Source organism: Marmota flaviventris, chromosome 4 (genome assembly GCF_047511675.1).
Source record: "Marmota flaviventris isolate mMarFla1 chromosome 4, mMarFla1.hap1, whole genome shotgun sequence".
Lineage (NCBI taxonomy): Eukaryota > Metazoa > Chordata > Mammalia > Rodentia > Sciuridae > Marmota > Marmota flaviventris.
Genome location: NC_092501.1, coordinates 87,054,167 through 87,074,951, shown reverse-complemented (window position 1 = coordinate 87,074,951; position 20,785 = coordinate 87,054,167). Strand labels below are relative to the sequence as shown.

The 20,785-nt window shown below is 34.3% G+C and overlaps 1 protein-coding gene across 3 annotated transcripts in view; it reads right to left on the bottom strand.

Annotated features, from left to right (window-relative positions):
• The window catches only part of Micu2 (mitochondrial calcium uptake 2), a 111,702-nt gene that overhangs the window by 11,102 nt on the left and 79,815 nt on the right, over positions 1 to 20,785 (bottom strand). For all 3 annotated transcript variants that reach the window (XM_027941592.2, XM_027941593.2, XM_071611333.1), the window contains one exon: positions 14,898 to 14,963. In XM_027941592.2, the coding sequence (XP_027797393.1) occupies positions 14,898 to 14,963 (66 nt within the window). The remainder of the gene's footprint in view (positions 1 to 14,897; positions 14,964 to 20,785) is intronic.

The window sequence follows — 20,785 nt, the reverse complement described above, 5'->3', positions numbered from 1 at the left end:
CTTTGTTTTGTATGTGGTGCTGAGGATCGAACCCGGGCCGCACGCATGCCAGGCGAGCGCGCTACCACTTGACCCACATCCCCAGCCCCTAAGGGTGACATCTTATAAAACTATAGTACAATATCTCACCTTGATATAGTCAACAGAGAGACTTTCCTTCCTCACTTAATCTTTTATAGCTTACGGCAACTTCCCTCTAGCTCCACCCTCTAACCTCTAAAAGCTTTTTTTTTTCTTTTTTCTTTTCCTCCTGTTGCTGATGATAGAACTTAGGACCTAGCACAGGTTGGGCAAATGCTCTACCACTGACCTGTAACTCCAGCCTCTCTGGCAGCTATTAATTCCCCATATTTACAATACGATCATTTCAAAAATATTAACAGGTTGGGATAGAACAACTACTTGCCTTGCCTAGCATGCATGACGCCCTGGCTTTGACTCCCAGCAACAAGAAAAAGAAGCTATAATACAGTACATAACGTGTAATGTTGGCCTTTTTTTTTTTTTTTGGTGCTGGGGATTGAATGCATCGCCCTGTGCATGCAAGACGAGCACTCTACCAACTGAGCTAAATCCTCAACCCTGGCTTTTTTTTTTTTTTCCCCCCCTCAGCACAATTCTCTGGAGATTATCTAGGTTTTTGCTGGTTTCTTTTAATTGCAGAGTAATATTTCATGGTATGGATTACCATACTTTTAAACCATTCACCTGTTGAAGAACATTTGAATTATTTCTAATTTTAGACTACTACAAATAAAGCTGTTAAAAATTTGTGTACAGGTTTTGGGTGAACACAGGTTTTCATTTTTGTGGAACAAATACTCAGGATTTTTCAGACTGGCAGTTATCACTTTACTTTCCCACTAGCAAAAGATAAGTAACCTGCATCTTTGCATTTTTTTTTTCTCTGCATCTTTACAATCTTTGGTGTTGTAAGCATTTTAACATTTTAGTTATATGGATTAGGTATGTTGTGATAATCTCACTACAGTTTTAACTTGCACTTCCCTAATGATGGTGCTGAGCATCTTCTCATGTTTTGTTTCTGTTCCTGTGTATTCCTTGGAGAAATGTCTATTCAAGTCCTTTGGCTGCTTTTTAATTGGGTTGCTTTTCTGGTGTTGAGTTGCAAGAGTTCTTTAAGTATTCTGATACTAGACCCTTATTAGATATATGATTTGCAAGGTTTTATAGGTTGTCTGTTTACACTTCATAGTGTCCTTTGGTGAACAAAACTTTTTGATTTTGATGAAGTCAATATCTTATTTTTTCTTCTGTTTCTTTTTTTCATATTTATTTTTTAGTTTTCAGCGGACACAGCATCTTTGTTTGTATGTGGTGCTGAGGATCGAAGCCAGGCGGCGCGCATGCCAGGCGAGCGCGCCACCACTTGAGCCACATCCCCAGCTCTCTTTTTTTTCATTCTTAAGCCATTTGTTTGTCTCTCAAAAGATAATTGCAGTTTAATATTAACATATTCTTTTTTCCTATTATACCTAATATTTTAATCTTAATTATTTATTTTAATTAGGTATATATGATAACAGAATGTATTTAATTCATTGTACACAACTGCAGCAAAACTACATTTCTATGGTTGTACATGATAAGGCAACACATCATATGTGCAGTTATACATGTACCTAGGGTAATGATGTCCATCTCTTTCCACCATCTTTCCTGCTCCCATACTCCCTCCCCACCTCTCCCTCCCCTTTGCCCCATCAAAGTTCCTCCATTTTTCCCATGTCCCCCCTCCCCCATTATGGATCAGCATCCACTTCAGAGAGAACATTCGTCTTTGTTGCTTTGGGATTGGCTTACTTCACTTAGCATAATATTCTCCAACTACATCCATTTACCTGCAAATGCCATTATTCTCTTTTAGTGCTGAGTAATATTCCAGTGTGTTTATATACCACAGTTTCTTTATCCATTCATCTATTGAAGGGCACCTAGGTTGCTTCCATAGTTCCACTATTATGAATTGAACTGCTATAAACATTGAGGTGGCTGCATTACTATAGTATGCTGATTTTAAGTCTTTTTGATATAGACCAAGGAGTGGGATAGCTGGGTCAAATGATGGCTCCATTCCAAGCTTTCTAAGGAATCTCCATATTGCTTTCCAGATTGATTGTACCAATTTGAAGTAGCACCAGCACTAAATGAGTGTGCCTTTTCCCCCACATCCTTGCCAACATTTATTGTTGTTTATATTCTTGATAACTGCCATTCTGACTGGCGTAAGATGAAATCTTAAGAGTAGTTTTGATTTGCATTTCTCTAATTACTAGAGATGTTAAACATTTTTTCATATTTGTTGATGGAATGTATATCTTCTTCTGAGAAGTGCTGTTTCTTGTTTTAAATGTTATATCTAAAAAGCCATTGTCAAATTCAATATCATATGACATTCCCATATATATATATATTATATATATTATATATATATATAATACATATATATTTTCTTTTGGGGGGGTGTGGGGATGTGGGGGTGAGGGTGGGGCTGGTAACTGAGAATTGAACTCAGGGGCACTTAACCACTGAGCCATATCCCCAGCCCTATTTTGTATTTTATTTACAGACAAGGTCTCACTGCGTTGCTTAGAGCCTTACTGCCTCAGATCCTTCTGCCTCAGCCTCCTAAGCTGCTGGGATCACAGGCGTGCATCACTGTGGCCGGCTCCTGCCTATATTTTTAAAGGAATTCCTTAGCTGTAGTCCTTATTTTAAGATATTTGATCCATCTGAGTTTTCTTTTTCTTTTTTTTTTTGGTGTGAGGAAGGAGTCAACTTCAATTTTTTTTCCATACAGATATCCAGGTGTACTAGCTATTGCTGAAGATACTTTATTATTGTTTTAGAATTGTAAATAACATTGTATTTTAAATTTTGGTGTCTAGATAGTCATTGCTAGTATACATAAATGTGCTTGATTCTTATACAGCTGGCTTATATCCTGTGAACTTCCTAAAATCAATGTTAGTTACTGTTCTATTTGGGGGGGTGCATGATAAATTCCTCAGGAGTTTCTAGAGAGACAATGTCATCTACAAGTACAGGTCTTTTATTTCTTTGTGTTCCCTTATTGTAGTGATTAGAACTTTCAGCACTACTGTTGTGTAATAAGAGTCATGAAAATAAATACCCTTACCTTAGGGGACAGGAAATAAGTTTTTCATCATGTTAGTTTTTTTTTTTAATTGGTGCTCTTGATCAAGTTGCCTATATAGAATTCCCATTTATATGTGTGTGTGTGTGTGTGTGTGTGTGTGTATACACACATTTTTTAAAAAAAATTTTATTTTATTTATTTATTTTTATGTGGTGCTGAGAATTGAACCCAGTGCCTCACACATGCTAGGCAAGTGCTCTACCACTGAGCCACAATTCCAGTCCCTCCCACTTATATTTTAATGAGCCCTTTTAATATAAAAAAACCTAAACATGAATGACTGTTAAATTTTGTCAAATGCTTTTTCTACACAGACTGTTAAAATTGGGTGATTTTTGTTCTATAGCCTTTAAATATGCTAGGCTACATTGATTGCTTTTGGAATACTGAACCTTTCTGGAATAAGTCATACTTGATCATGATATATAATTATTTTTTTACTATCTTGATGAATTCAATTTGCTAATTCTTGTTACGGATTTTGGTTTCCCCATTCACGAGGTATATTGGTTTGTCATCTTTCTTAGTTTAACTTTGTGGTACAGGGGATTGAACCCAGGGCCTCATGCATGCCGGACAAGTACTGTATCACTGAGTTACATCCCCAGTCCACTCTGCTCCCCACCTTTTAACTGACTCATTCCGGTGTGGGTATCAGGGTAATCCTAGATTTACAGGAAGAATTTGGAAGTGTTCTTCCTTCTATTCCTCTTAATTCAATAATTCTTCTGGAGGCCTAGAGATTTTCTTTTAGGGAGTTTTAAAATTAAAAATTAAATTTCCTTAAAAGTTATTCATATTTGTATTTTATTAGGTGAGTTGTGGTGGTTTGTGCTTTTTGAGAAATTGGCCCATTATCAAAGGTGTCAAATTTATGTGTAAAGGGCTGGGGTTGTGGCTCAGCGGGAGAGTGCTCGCCTTGCATGTGCAAGGCGCTGGGTTCAATCCTCAGCATCATATAAAAATAAATAAATAAAATAAAGCTACTAAAAAATTTATATGTAAAACTATTATCCTTTTGATGTCTGCAAGGTTGGCAGTGATAGCTCCAGTTTCATTCCTGTTATTAGTATTTGTCACTCTTCTTAGAGGTTTGCCAATTTTATTAATCTTTTTTTTCATTTTACTAATCTTTTTTTAAATATTTATTTTTTAGTTGTAGTTGGACACAATACCTTTATTTTATTTATGTTTTGTCATACTGAGGATCGAACCCAGGGCATCAAATGTGCTAGACAAGTGCTCTATTGCTGAGCCACAACCCCAGCCTTTATTTTACTAATCTTCTCAATGATCCTGACATGTGTTTCAATGATCTTTTTTACTGCTTCGATTTTAAAAATTTCACTGATTTCTGATGTTATTATTTACTTAATTTTTGATATTAAATATATACGTTTCATACTACAAATTTTCCTCTCAGGAATGCTTTGGTTGTATTCTACAAATTTTGATATGCTGTGTTTCAATTTTCAGTCAGCTAAAGTATTTTTTAGTTTTTCTTAAGATTTCCTCTTGGGGCTGGGGTTGTGGCTCAGCGGTAGAGCACTTGCCTAGCATGTGTGAGGCCCTGGGTTCGGTCCTCAGCACCATATAAAAATAAATAAATAAAATACTGTGTCCAACCACAACTAAAAAGTAAATAGATATTTTTAAAAAAGATTTCCTCTTTACTAATAAATGAATTCAGCAAAGTAGCAGGATATAAAATCAACACCCATAAATCAAAGGCATTTCTGTATATCAGTGACAAATCTGCTGAAAGTGAAACTAGGAAAACCACCCCATTTACAATAGCCTCAAAAAAAAAAAATGCTTAGGAATAAATTTAATGAAAAAGGTAAAAAAACCCTCTATAATGAAAACCAATCAAAATACCAATGGTATTCCTTATAGAAATAGAAAAAAATAATCATGAAATTCATCTGGAAAAATAAGAGACTCAGAATAGCTAACGCAATCCTTAGCAAGAAGAGTGAAGCTAGTGGCATTAGTATTCCAGACCTAAAATTATACTACAGAGCAACAGTAACAAAAACAGCATAGTATTGGCACCAAAACAGACCTACAGACCAATGGCACAGAATAGAGGACACACAGTCTAACCATATAATTTCAGTTATCTTATATTAGACAAAGGCACCAAAAATGTACTGGAGAAAAGATAGCCTCTTGAACAATTGGTGCTGGGAAAACTGGAAATCCACATGTAACAAAAAGAAATTAAATTCTACCTCTCACCATGCACAAAACTCAACTCAAAGTGGATCAAGGACCTAGGAAATAAACCAGAGACTTGTGCCTAATGGAAGAAAAAATAGGCCCAAATCTCCATCAGGTTGGATTAGGCCCCAACTTCCTTAATAAAACTCCTGTAGCGCAAGAATTAAAACCAAGAATCAATAAATGGGATGAATTCAAACTAAAATGCTTCTTCTCAGCAAAAGAATCAATGAGGTGAACAGAGAGCCTACAGAATGGGAGCAAATCTTTACCATAAGCACATCAGAGCATTAATCTCTAAGATATATAAAGCACTAAAAACCTAACACCAAAACCACAAATAACTCAATCAATAAATGGGCCAAGGAACTGAACAGAACTTCTCAGAAGAGTACATACAATTAATCAACAAACATGAAAAATGTTCAACATCTCTAGCAATCAGAGAAATGCAAATCAAAACTACTCACTAAATCAAAACTCTCTCTCACTCCAGTTAGAATGGCAGCTATCAAGAATACAAACAACATAAGTGTTGGCGAGGATGTGGGGAAAAACTCACACTCATACATTGCTGGTGGGACTGCAAATTGATGCAGCCAATATGGAAAGCAGTATGGAGATTCCTTGGAAAACTTGGAACCGAACTGCCATTTAAACTGGTTATCCCACTCTTCGGTTTATACCCAAAGGACTTAAAAAACAGCATACTACAGGGACACAGCCATACAAACATTTATAGCAGCACAATTCACAATAGCTAAATTATGGAACCAACCCAGATGCCCTTCAGTAGATGAATGGAGAGAGAAACTTTGCCATATATATACAATGGAACATTATTCAGTATTAAGAGAGAATAAAATCATAGCATTTGCAGTAAATGGTGGAGAATATAATGCTAAGTGAAGCAAGACAATCCCAAAACACCAAAGGCCAAATGTTTTCTTTGATATGAGGATGTTGATTCATAATGGCAATGGCAGGGGAGCATGGGAGGAATAGAGGAACTTTATATATGGGAAAGGGGAGGGAGGGGAAAGGAAGGGGCTAGGGGATAGGAATGATGGTAGAATTGAATTAGACATCATTGTCCTAAGTACATGTATAAGACACGAATGGTGTGAAAATACTTTTTGTATATTCAGTATCTCGAAAAATTGTGCTCTATATGTGTAATATGAAATGAATTGTATTCTGCCATCATGTATAACAAATTAGAATAAAAAAATTTCTTCTTTGACCCATGGATTATTTATTTAGACATGTGTTTAGTTTCTAAGTCTAAGCATTACTCTTGTCTGTTATTGATTTTTTAGTTTGATTTCATTGTGGTGAGAGAACACATTTTGTAAGGTTTTAATTCTAGTAAATTTGTTGAGGTTTGTTTTGTGGCCCAAGACATTCTTACTGTCTTTGTTGATATGTACCATAAACACTTGCAAAGAATGATTATGGTTACTAAAAGAATGGTTATTCTGGGAGGAGTATTCTACAAATGTCAATTAGATCTGGTTGGTTGATGGTATTGTTCAGTTCTTTGTCTTGGGTGATTTTCTGTTGTTCTACTTACTGACTATTGAAAAAGAGTTGTTATAATCTCTGGGGTTGTGGCTCAGTGGTAGAGTGCTTGCCTTGCATGTGTGAGGTGCTTTCGATTCTCAGAACTGCAAGGAAAGGGAAAAGGAGGGAGGGAGGGAGGGAGGGAGGGAGGGAGGGAGGGAGGGAGGAAAGAAAGGAAAGGAAGGAAAGAAAGGAAAGGAAGAAAGAAAGGAAAGGAAGAAAGAAAGGAAGAAAGGGAGAAAGAAAGGAAGAAAGGAAGAAAGGAAAGAAAGAAAGAAAGGAAAGAAAAGAAAGGAAAGGAAGAAAGAAAGGAAGAAAGGAAAGAAAGAAAGGAAAGAAAAGAAAGAAAGAAAGAAAGGAAGGAAAGGAAGGAAGGAAGGAAGGAAGGAAGGAAGGTCGGTCCATGGACAACTAAAAAGATACTAAAAAAAAAATCTCCAATTGTAATTGTAAATTTGTTTATGTCTATTTTTAGTTCTATCAGTTTTGGCATTTCATATTTTTTTAAGGCTCTGTTGTTTGGTTATATACACATTTAGGAGTAGCTATCTTGTCTTGATGTATCGATGCTTTTATTGTTATGTCACTTTCTGTCTCTGGCAGTTTGTTTTGCTCTGCAGTCTACCCTATCTGTTATTAGCCACTCTTATTTTTCTTTGATAGATGTTTATATATTTTTTCCTCTTTTACTTTCAAAGTACAGGTGCCTATATCTTTATATTTGAAGTAATTTGAAGTAGTTGGGTCATGTCTTTTAGTCCACTCTGCTAATTTCTATCTTTTGATTGGTACATTTAGAATACTTACATTTAATGTTTTTAGTGACATATTGGGGTTTAAGTCTGCCATTTTATTTTTTATGTTTAGTTTGCTTTCTTTTTCCTGCCTTCATTTGGGTTAAACATTTTTTAGAATTTGAATTTTATCTATAGTGTTTTTGAGAACAAGTTTTTGGATAGACTTTTTTGTGGTTACTCTAGCTATTGTATTATTGTATCCTTTACCTTCTTTTTTATTCTCCCACAGGATATCTATGGTCTAATATGCTCTATCAATCACTTATTTTCCTGTGTTTATTGATCAGTGACATATAATTGCAAATCAAAATGTAGTCTACTGGTGTGACAAATGTTAGCAGTTTGAGCAAAGTAAGAAAAGTTATACTTTAAGTTCCTTTACCTTCCTTGCCTTAAATATTTCCCCTACAGACATTTACGTCAAATTAGTCAATGTTATAATTTTTGCTTCAATCTCAAGAAGTCTTTTGTATTTACTCCTATTTTTGCTTAGTGTATTCTTCCTTTCTGATGCTCCAAGGTTTCTTCTTTTATTGTCATCTTTCCGTTTAGAGAATTTTATTTAGCCATTCATTTAGCGTAGATCTATTGCTGACAAATTCTCTCAGTTTTTATTCATCTAAGAATGCCTTAATTTCAGCTTTATTCATTTTTGCAGTACTGGGTATAGAATCCAGGACCTCACATATCCTAGGCAAATACTCTACTACACTATTAAGCTACATTCCCAGGCTGCTGCTTTATTCTGGAAGGATATATTTTGGGTGTGTGTGGGGTGGTGGTGGGGGGATTGAACCCAGGTGCACTTAACCTCTAAGTCACATACTCAGCTCTTTAAAAAAAATTATTAGTTATTGATGGACCTTTATTTATATGTGGTGCTCAGAATCAAACTCAGTGCTTTACACATGCTAGGCAAGCACTCTCTATCACTGAGCCACAACCCCAGCCCTCTCCAGCCCTTTTTATTTATTTCTTTTATTTTGGATAGGGTCTTGCTAAGTTGCTTAGGGCCTCCCTCACTAAGTTACTGAGGCTGCCTTGATGTGCCATCCTCTTGCCTTAGCCTCTTGAGTTGCTGGGATTACAGGCATGTGCCACCATATCTGGGCTTAAAGAATATCTTTTTTTTTTTTTTTTTAAGAGAGAGAGAGAGAGAGAGAATTTTTTTTAATATTTATTTTTTTTTAGTTATCGGCGGATACAACATCTTTGTTTGTATGTGGTGCTGAGGATCGAACCCGGGCCGCACGCATGCCAGGCGAGCACGCTACCGCTTGAGCCACATCCCCAGCCCCTTGAAGAGTATTTTCACTAGAATTTGGATTCTGTTTTGACATTTTTTTCCTCTTTAGCACTTGGAAAATATTGTGATACTTCTTTGTGGTCTCCATGGTTTCTGATGAGAAAAATAAACATGAATAATCAAAGAAAAACCAAGCTGAATTAATAGTGATTTTTAAAAATGTGTTTTCCTACCAGATTGGCAATGATAAGAAAGATTATTCTAAATGAGCCTTTTTATTCTCCCACAGGATATCTGTGGTCTAATATGCTCTATCAACCACTTATTTTCCTGTGTTTATTGATCAGAACATAACTGCAAATCAAAATGTATGATCTATTGGAGAATACATTTAGCCCAAAGCAAAGTTAACATCAAAATAGGCTTTGAAGCTCTGTAGGAATAAATATGATTTCTGTCAAGTATTTTGAAATAATATACAGCTCTCAAACTGGAAACCTCCATATTCAGAACTTTTTCTCCTAAAAAAAAAAAGGAGGAAGCAGAGTAAATGTGTGTTTTAGACAACATGACAGGGAAGCATTTGCGTATATAATGCAGAAGTAGTCTTTTTTTAGAATCAGAGTTTAAAAGATGTTAGTTCTGTAGAGAGTTATCATTTGGGTTAGATTTAGGACTAATGAATATCTTTTTGTTTGATGTTTTGACATATGAGTTAGCCAAGGATGCCTGCCATAATGTAATGAACTCATTTTCTACTAATGGATATTTAGACTATTTCCATTTTTTAAAAAATATAAACACTGCTGTGGGAAATACTGTTCTTTATTTTTATGTACTTGTAATTTTAAGTCCACAGAAATGAAACTTCTGGGTCAAATGGCATTTGCACTTAAATTTTATTAGATATCTTTGCAATTTAATTTCCTGTCAAGAGTGCCACTGGGGCTGGAGTTGTGGCTCAGTGGAAGAGCGCCTCATATGGGTGAGGCACTGGATTCGATTCTCAGCACCACATATAAATAAATAAAGGTCCAACAACTAAAAAAAATTTTTAAAAAAAGTGTTCACTGACATTTACCTTAGAGAATATAGATTAGTAATCTTTCTTATCATTGCCAATCTGGTAGGAAAACACATTTTAAAAAATCACTATTAATTCAACTTGGTTTTTCTTTGATTATTCATGTTTATTTTCCAACTGAGATGTTAGTCATTAAAAAAATAATAATAGTCACATCTACCAGAATTTTCCTCTCTGTTTTTAGAACATTACCTGCCTCAAAAACAAAAAACCTCCTACCTCAACAATCTAAAACATTAGTTTCTTGTAGTACTTTTATAGTATCATTTTTGACATTTAAATCTCTGATTCATCTGGAATTTATTCTGAAATAAAAAGTGACATAAGCTCAGTATCGTTTGGTCAGTTAGTCCATTAGTCACCGACGAGGATGTAGTGAAGGCCCAGTATGTACCAGGCATTTTAATAGTCCTTGAGGATTCATGGTTTTCTATTACTGTGAGACAGGTGGGCAAGTTATTAAAAACAGTAAACATACAGGAGCTGGAGGTATAGCTCAGTGGAAGAGCACAAGTTTAGCATGCTTGAGGCCCTGGGTTCAATCTCCAGTGCCTGGAGCAGGCACACACCCCTTCTCCCTCCTACCCCCACACAAAGTAATCACAGCATGAAAGTACTAGGAAGATGTATAGGGAGTTATGGGAGTATGAGATAGGATTTCCTTAGGAGCTCAGGCAACGTATCCCTAAGAAAATGCCATTTAAACTATGATTTGAAACCTTAGCAAAGTTTAGTAAGAAATAAGTGGGAATAAACATTCCAAACAGGGAGCATGTGTAAAGGCCTGAATGTGCAGAAAGCATGGTGCTCTACGGCTGAGATGTAGGAAGCAAAAGTAAGTATAACAGCAAACTTGGGTGTTAAACACAATTCTAAGAGATTGTAATGTATTAACTCATTTAATCTCCCAAATTTCCCAATGGAGTAGACTGGTAGACAGGTATGCCCAGGGTCATATAGCTACTAAATGTTGAAAGCAGCATTAGAACCTAGGTAGTTAGACCACATACTCTGTTGCAGAGGAAAGTGGTACAGCAACAGGCTGGAGGAAGGTCAGAGACAGATGACATAGGCTTATAAGGATTTTTCATGGGGCTGGGGATGTGCCTCAAGCGGTAATGCGCTCGCCTGGCATGCGCGGGGCGGGGCGCTGGGTTCGATCCTCAGCACCACATAAAAATAAAGATGTTGTGTCCACCAAAAACTGAAAAATAAATATTAAAAAATTCTCTCTCTCTCTTTAAAAAAAAGGATTTTTCACACTGTTGAAAAATTTTTATTATGTTACTGCTGATGGCTAAAATGTATATATTTATGGGTACGATGTGATGTTTTGATCCATGTATGAAATATGTAGTGTTTGATTGAAGAATTAAGTAGTAGTCACATTATATTTGTGCTTAAGTCATCCCTGGCTACAGCCTGAAAATGCAAAGACAGTGAATACAGGGAGATCAGTTAGGAGGCCACTGTAATATTCAAAGTGAGAAAATGATAGTGGCTTTCTCAAATGACAGTAGTGGAAGCAGAAGAAAAAAACGTGGATTTGGAAATATTTAAGAGGCAGAAGAGATTGGACATAGTGACTTAGCTGTATAGGAGGAACAAGGAGATGTCAAGAATAACTTCTAGGTTTTTGGATTATCAACAAGTAATTTCACAATATTTTCCCACCAATTTAAAGTGCTACCTATATTACATATACTAATAATTGTACGTATTTGCATTTATATTTTTAACTTTTATTTCTCATGATACCACTTTATTTGGATAAGTACCTCTAATGAGAGGTACTTGTATTTTTCAGAAAGTTTGTGACTGTTCTCTCATGTTTATTCTTTATGACTTTAGAATCATTTTGCTAAGTTTGAGCATATCACCATGTCCACATCCACTTTCTCCTTCTCCAGTGTTTGTCAAAAATAATGATCAGGATGCCTGCCATTAACACTATTATTTAACATATTTTCCTGTTAATTTTGTATAATATATAAGATTAATATTAGAGATAAAATGATTTTATACAACCAAGAAAATCAATAGAAAAAAATCGAAATCATGAGAAAATTCAGTAAGGTCCATCAGAACACAAACATTAAAAATCAAATAGACTTCCTATTTGGTAGTAATAAGTTTTCCCTTGAGGGAAAAAAGAGTCTACATAACAGTAACAATACAAAGTTCCCTGGGTTTACCCTTACAAAATGAATTTTGATGAAGGAAAAAATTAAATGTGAAGAAATGAAACCAGAACTAAGTAAGAATATGTTAGTATTTATTGGATAAAAAAACCCACAGAGGGCTGGGGATATAGCTTAGTTGGCAGAGTGCTTGCCTAGAATGAACAAGGCCCTGGGTTCAATTCCCAGCACTGCCAAAAACAAAAACAAAAACAAAAAAACAGAACTACAGTTAAAAAAAAAAAAACAAAAACATAGCCAAAACATGACAATCAAAACTAATCTGAAAAATATCTGAATACTTTTGACAGATCTTAGTTTAATATCTTTAAATATAAAATACTTGTAAAAGTATATGTGAAACAAAAACCTAAGGAAAATTTCTCCCAAAAAGACAGAAAAAGAAAACTTGCAAAATAAGAAGTACAAAAGATCTATAGTTATTCGAAAAAAAAAAAAAAAAAAAAAAGATTATGTGAGATACCTTCTTCTCCTACCAAACTGGCACAGATTAAAAACGAAACAAAATAAAGAGATCGATCCTAGAGAGATTTGAGATGGCAGGCTCACTGAATGCTGCTGGCACTGTCAATTGTTAAAAAACCTTTCCAGAAAGGAATCTGGCAATAGGTATCAAAAACCTTAAAAAATATTCATGCCTTTTGATCCGAGAATTTCACTTTTAGAACTCTAGGATAAATTTATGTGTTTAATAGATATTTATTAGTATTTATTTATTTAGGTACCAGGAATTGAACCCAGGGGCACTTAACCACTGATCTACATTCTTGGCCTTTTTTATACTTTGAGATAGGGTCTTGCTAAGTTACCTAGGGCCTCTCTAAATTGCAGAGGATGGCTTTGAACTTGTGATCCTCCTGCCTCCCGAGTAGCTGGGATTACAGATGTGTGCTATTGTGCTCAGCTTTATTTTTTTGAGATGGGGTCTTGCATGTTGCCCAGGATTGTCTTGAACTCATGGGCTCAAACAATCCTCTTGCCTCAGCTTCCTGAGTAGCACCATGACTTCTAATAGCAATACTGTAAATAATTTTTTTTTTTTTTTTAAAATTTGGTGCTGTGGATTGAATCCAGGGCCTTGTACATGCTAAGCACATATTCTACCACTGTGCTATACCTTCATTCCAGAAACAATCTTAATATTCTGTAACATAGAGTATGGGAATGTAGCTCAGTAGTAGAGGACTTGTCTAGCATGTATAAGACCCTGGGTTCAATCCCAGCAGAGCAAAAAAACCAAAAACATTAATTGAGCATATGATATATGACTTGTGTTTTACCAGGCCACATGGACACAACCTGTATAAATAAAGAATTAATCTTACATAAGAACAGGTCTAGACTTTGTCCAGGGCCGCTGGTGGTTCCTAAGGCAAGGGTGTCTGGGGTCTTGAACCACATCAGATAGTCTAACAAGGAGATTTAGGGTAGGGATGTTGGGTAAAGGGGTTCAGCCTTATTTCTGGACGGGCTGGATACTAAGGTTCAAGTATGTTGGCAGCCAACTAGGTTTACATGATTGACTCCAGTAACATCTCTGGACATCAAGGCTTGAGTGGGCTTCCTTAGTTGTCACGCACGAGTCCATACATACCATTAAACAAACAATTATATTAAATGACAATGTGCTATGATGGGGACATTCAGGGTATTATGAAAACATATAGGTTATATACATGTAGGAAAAGGATATAGCATTTAAAAACTTAGATGTGAGACAAAGAAGTCCAGTATAGGATTATTCAAAGGGAATAAAATGTAAACAAAAACCACACTGCTAATAATTTTACAAATTTTGAAACAGACATTCTCCAAAAGATGATATACTCTGGAAATTTAAGAAAATTTCATGAAAAGCATAACATGGAATTATGATTAATTGAAAGATTATTAATTAAAAATTTGCTTACATGCATTTCATGGGGAATGAAAATTGGTTCATATTCTATAGAAGTTATTAGTCAATCTTGAGCGAGTGCGTCAATAACCTTAGAAATACTTATACCTTTTGATTCAGCAACTATGTTTCTGTAGTTATCCCTTAGGTACACACACAAACACATATGTAATGGTGTAATTATAGGATTATTTATTTAGTATTATTTTAATATGCAAAGATGCAAACATGTTAAATGTTTTCCAAAAGAGGAATGAAACTGCTACAACCATACAACAAAGTAAATATAGTCATTAAAAAGAATGAGATATCTAGATATATTAAGCAAAAAAAGAAAAGTGTGGAGCAATGTATAGCATGCTACTGCTTTTATAAACATGAAAAACAGATATAGACCTATTTATTAAACTAATTTTACATATGTGGTTTATATGCATAAAATTTCTCTTGAGGAATACACAGGAAATTTATAACACTCTTCTCCTTAGGAAGAACTGGGCAGAAAGGGGCAGAGGGAATACCAATCTATTTATATATTCTTGTGTACCTTTTGGAGTTAGGACCCCATGTTAATATAGCACAACTATTTAAAATATTATTATTTACAACTTATCAACTATTTGTGAATACTTATTTGAACAACACAATAGAGCAATTACTATAAATATTGTCTGTTTGTAAATTTTAGATTATGAATGTACATACCTGACAGTCTATTTCATTAGTTTTCATTGTCTTTAAGTCATCTTGTTTACTTATGATCTTCTGTAGCTAAAAAGATTGCAAACATGAGTTTACATATGTATTTACTGGATTTTTCAAAACAATCTAAAAAAATGGATAAGTTGTTATTATAAAATATATACTAGCTATTTGTTAAATATTAATTAAAATACTTTTTACATTATAAGACATTTTTGACCATGTAGGAATCAAAGGAGAAAATGGATAACAAAAGCATGAGCATTTATTAGTAATAATATTCTTCTAAGAAAGCTAGCTTACTTAATAGATACGTGTTCTAAAGTCAGCAGTTATTAAAAAATTTTAAGATTATCTAGTACTCCTTTCAAGAGAATTTCTATTCATAACAATATTTTATATCACTGATACTTTATAGCCACATTTTCAAGTATATATCTCTTAAAAAGCTATATATGTAGGGGGTAGGAGGGATAGTAGAATGAACCAGACATTATTACCTTATGTACATTTATAACTTTACGAATGGTGGGATTCTACATCGTGTGTAACCAGAAGAATGAGAAATTATACTTCATTATATATATCAAAGTGCATTCTACTACTGTCATGTATAACTAATTAAAACAAGTAAAAAAAATTAAAAAGCGATATGTAAACATATATATATACATTTTCTCAAACACACATAGTGTTTTTCCTTCTCCTTTTATGTACTTACAAAGCATTAAGACATTTTTATTAATTATAAAGTCGTAAAAAAAGCCTTGAAACTGAGTACATTAAAAAACCCACCTACCTTTCAGAATCATTTGTATAAATCTTCATATGGAAAGCAAATTAAAAAAAAATTAAAAAAAAATCAGATGCAGACAAAATCCCTAACTATGAATTCAAATCAATTAGGAGACAAATTTTCCCTTAGGTTATTTAATAGTTATTAAATTGCTGCAATTAAATTCCAAATTATCTCAAATTTAGCCACCTATTTATACTTGTTTTAGCCAAATGCTTTATGTTCAGTTCTCTAAATCTTTTACCCATTTGTAAATGCCCTCTCCGTACTTAAGTAGTTTAGGGAAAGGAATGGAAAAACTTTATATTTGTTTCACTGTTTTTTAAGTTGACAATCAAATGATATAACACTAAGTTCAATACCCAAATATTTCTCCTTCTACTTACTGCTCCTACTTCTTTATGAAGTTTTACTATACAAAATTTCAAATACAAAGTGAACAGAATTTTATAATAAATCATATACAATTATAACTCAGCTTCAGTGATTATCAATACATTCTTGGTTTACCTATACTTCTACCCACTTTGTTCCCTTCAGTTATTTTACACTCTTCAGAAAAAAAATTAGAGATACTAAAATGTACAAATCTTAAGCCATATAATTTTCATAGTTTTGTGTGTCTCTTTCCAATCAATCCTTTCTCATTGTATCCCCATGAAGGCAGTTCTGATTTTGCTTCTTCCTAAATTAGCTTCACCTAGTTTAGAAATTCAAGTTAGTGGAATCACATACTACATATTATTTTGTGTCTGCCTTTTTTCATTCAGCATCATGGTCTTCAGATTCATCCTTGTTGTTCATTTATCAGTAGTTTATTTTGATTCACTGTTAAGCTGTATTACATTGTAAGTTCATTTACCCGTTGACAGGTGTTTGTGTTGTCTTCATGTTTTGGCTACTGTGCATCAAAGTGCTATAAATGTTCTTCTACAACTAAGCTGAACTTTCTCTTGGATAAATACTAACAGGGTAACAGGTCTGTTTAACTTTATAAGAAACTGCCAAACTTTTTTCCAAAGTGATTTTCAGTTTCTTCACATCCTTGTCATTTGTTATTTTGGTTAAGACTAATTTATCAGTTTCATTTTATTGCTTTCAGGGATACAGATGTGGCTTAGTGGTAGAAAATTAGCCTAGCATGTTAGAGACCCTAGTTTTCATCCCTAGAACTGCAAAAACCAAAATACCCCCCAAACAAACAAACTCTGCCTCCCCTAGATCATAAAGATATTGTCTGTTTATACCCAAAAGCTTAGTAGTTTTAGTTTTTTGGATTAGATCTAGAATCTGTATCAAATATATTTTTACATAGGCTAAATTTTTCATATGTATTTGTTGAAAAACATTTCTTTCCCAATTTACTGATTTGGTGCCTTTGTTGAAAATTAAGTGACCAGGACCTATAGACTTTATTCCACTTATCTACTTATCTGCCCTTAGGACAGTAGTACAGTGTCACTGATTATCACCATATCTTCATAAGTCTTGAATTCAGCTAGTGGGAGTTATACAGCATGTTCGTATTTTATTTTATTTTAAAATATTTATTTTTTAGTTGTAGTTGGACACAATACCTTTATTTTACTTATTTTTATATGGTGCTGAGTATCGAACCCAGGACCTTGCACATGCTAGGAGAGCATTCTACTGTTGAGCCACAACTCCAGCCCTCCAGCATGTTCTTACTTATCAATATTATTTGTTTTAGGCCCTTTATGTTTATATATATCTTTGAAATCACTTTGTCAACATCTACTAGAAAAAAAAAAAAGCCTGCTGGGATTTTGCTTGGAAAGTTTAATGTATAGACTAATTTGGGAGGAAATGACATCTTCACACCAAATCTTCTAATCTATTAACATGCTATGTATCTTTATTTAGGCTTCCTTGAGTTTCTATCAGCAACATCTGAAGTTTTCAATGCATTTTTTTTGTTAATTTGTTTCTAATTATTTTTGATATTTGATACTCTACTCAATTAAGAACTGGTCTTATTTTTGTATTCTTTTTTTTTTGTGTGTGTGGTACTGGGGATTGAATCTAGAGCCTTGTGCATGCACTCTACCAACTGAGTTATATTCCCAGCCCAAAAATCGATCTTAATTTAATTTTCCGACTCTTTGCCACTAGTGTATGGAAATATATTTAATTTCCGCATACTAATCTATCCTGAGATCTTTCTAAATTCAGTTATAATTTGAGAAGTCTTTGACTTTTTTTTGTTGGTTCATTAGAATTTCCTTAAGGTTCTACCTCTCTTTCTAATCTTTAAACCTAACATTTTTTTTCTTGAATTGCTTTTATTTAACTTCCAGTAATGTGTTGAGAAAAGAGGTAAACAAAGAGCGAGGTGTGGTGGCATACACGTGTAATCCCAGTAGCTCATGAGACTGAGGCAGAAGGATAATGAGTTCAAAGCCAGCCTCAGCAAAAGTGAGGTGCTAAGCAACTCAGTGAGACCCTGTCTCTAAATAAAATACAAAATAGGGCTGGGGATGTAGTTCAGTGGTCCAGTGCCCCTGAGTTCAATTATTGGTACTCCCCCCAAATCTGCCTTATTCCTAGTCTTAAGGAATAAGTATTTCACCCTGTAGTATATAATCCCATTTAGTCAGTGCTGGGGATTGAAGCTAGGGCTTGTGTATGCTGTACTTACTGAGCTATAATGCTAGCTCCTCATTAAACTTTTTATAAATGCTATCAGATTTAGGAAGTTCTCTTCTGTTTCTCCTTCACTGAGTTTTATCATAAAAGGGTTTATTTTGTCAAATGCTTTGTGCATTAACATGACCTTACTGGTATTTCCTTTATTCTGTTAATATGTTGTACTGTACTGTTTTCTCAACCATTAAACTCATTTAATATTCCTTGTATAAATCTCACTTATATTATTTTATATAGTATTGGATTAGATTTTCTCTGTAAAGTATTTTTATACTTTTGTTCATGAAGAAAATTGGTACACTATTTACTTTTCTTGTTAGGTCTTTGCCAAAATTCAATTATCAGAGATATACTGGTCTTATAACACGAGAAGAAGTTTTCCTTTCTTGTGAATTTTCAATTTGGCACTACATCTTTTTTAAATGACTGACAGATGTTACCAATGAAACCATCTGGACATGAACATTTCTTTTTTTTTTTTATAATTTTTTTTGTAATTGTAGATGGGCAGAATGCTTTTATTTTATTGTTTATTTTTATGTGCTGCTGAGGACTGAACCCAGTGCCTCACACATTCTAGGCAAGCACTCTGCCTCTGAGCTACAGCCCCAGCCCACTGAACATTTCTTTCATAATAAATTTGATTCCTTTGACAAAGACTATTCAGATTTAGATTTCACCACTAATTAGTTTTGTTTTATGAGGCATTTTTCATTTCATCTGAGCTATCAAACTTATAGGCATGAAAGAATTAATTGTAATAGTTTATAATACTACATTTTGAACCTATTGCTATCTGTAGAATTTGTGGCATTATCTCCTTTTTAACATTTTTTTTGGTACCGGGGATTGAACTTAGGGGCACTCGACCACTGAGCCACATCCCCAGCCCTATTTTGTATTTTATTTAGAGACAGGGTCTCACTGAATTGCTTAGCACCTTATTTTTGCTGAGGCTGGCTTTGAACTTGCGATCCTCTGGCCTTAGCCTCCCATCCTCCTGCCTCAGCCTCCCAAGCCACTGAGATTATAAGCATGCGCCACAGTGCCCGGCTCCTTTTTCACTCTTAATGGTAATCTGGATCCTTCAAGAGAAGGAAGACCTCCACGTTTTTGATAGTAAAATTTATCATATAAATAACAATTTAAAAATGATATTATTCATAAATACTAATTACAAATTTTTATAGAAAGTTTAAAATGTTTTGCTTTTATAAGATATTTAATGTAGTTGTTACAATCATTTGTCTTATTGTCAAATAATTATAAACAAAATAAAATAAAACAAAAAGGCAAATAGAATTATTTTGTTGAAATAGAAAAAATTTCCCCTTGGTACTAGGGATTAAAACTGAGGTCACTTTACTATTGAGCTATATTCCAGCCTTTATTTTTTATTTTGAGATAGGGTCTCACTAAATTGTTTCAAACTTGTGATTCTCCTGTCTCAGCCTCCCCAGTTGCTGGGATTACAAGAGTGCTGAAATAAGAGTTTTTAAGGAGGTTTATTCCAACACGGTAGAAATTCAGAGCAGCAAAAGATCTGTTCTATCCAAGTGGATTCTGTCCTAGATAAATCTTGCCATGGCAGATCTTTCTATAACATTTCAGTCTGGACTCAAAGTGAGGGTTCCTTCAAGGTTCTTTGTGTACTATGAAGTGTTGTACATTTAGTTCTGTACTAAATCTCCATTAGAAAAAGCATATAAAGATTTTCCTCTAGAGACCTAGGTCAAAAGATCTCTCTGATCTCCTATGGTTTTTTTTTTCATTTTATTTTTTAGTTGTAATTAGACACAATACCTTTCTTTTGATTATTTATTTTTATGCGGCACTTAGAATCGAACCTAGTGCTTTGCTACTGTTGAGCCACAACCCCAGCCCCTCCTAAGGTTCTTTTTAAAATGGTGGTACATGACACTGATTCAAGATGATAAGCTACCAAGTGTCTACTATGTGATCAGTGTTCTTCTGGGAAAATAGTGGTAAATGATAGATAATGTATTTGCTCCTACTGAACTTACATTCTAATAGTCTAGAGAAAATAAACAAGTAAACAAAGTCATTTCAGATAACCTCAAATGCTATGACTAAAATAAAATAAAAGCAGGGTAACTGGATTGAGAGATTGCTGAGGAGGGGTTACTGTTAGACTGATTTATTCCAGGTATTTTTCCTGAGGGGATGACATTGGGGCAGAGATATGAATGATTAAAAACTATTAAAGGAGTGGGTAAAGGAAGAAAATGTTTCTGGTGGAAATAGGGGTGTTATGTTAGACAAACAAAAAGATGACGAAGTTGTTATATGGAAGTTATAAAAGATTCAGGAGGGTATCTATTTGTAAATACAAATTCTGAATGATTTAGAAAGTACTGCCAAATTGACTACTTAAATTTGTGTTGGTTATTATTTTCAATTTCAGGCT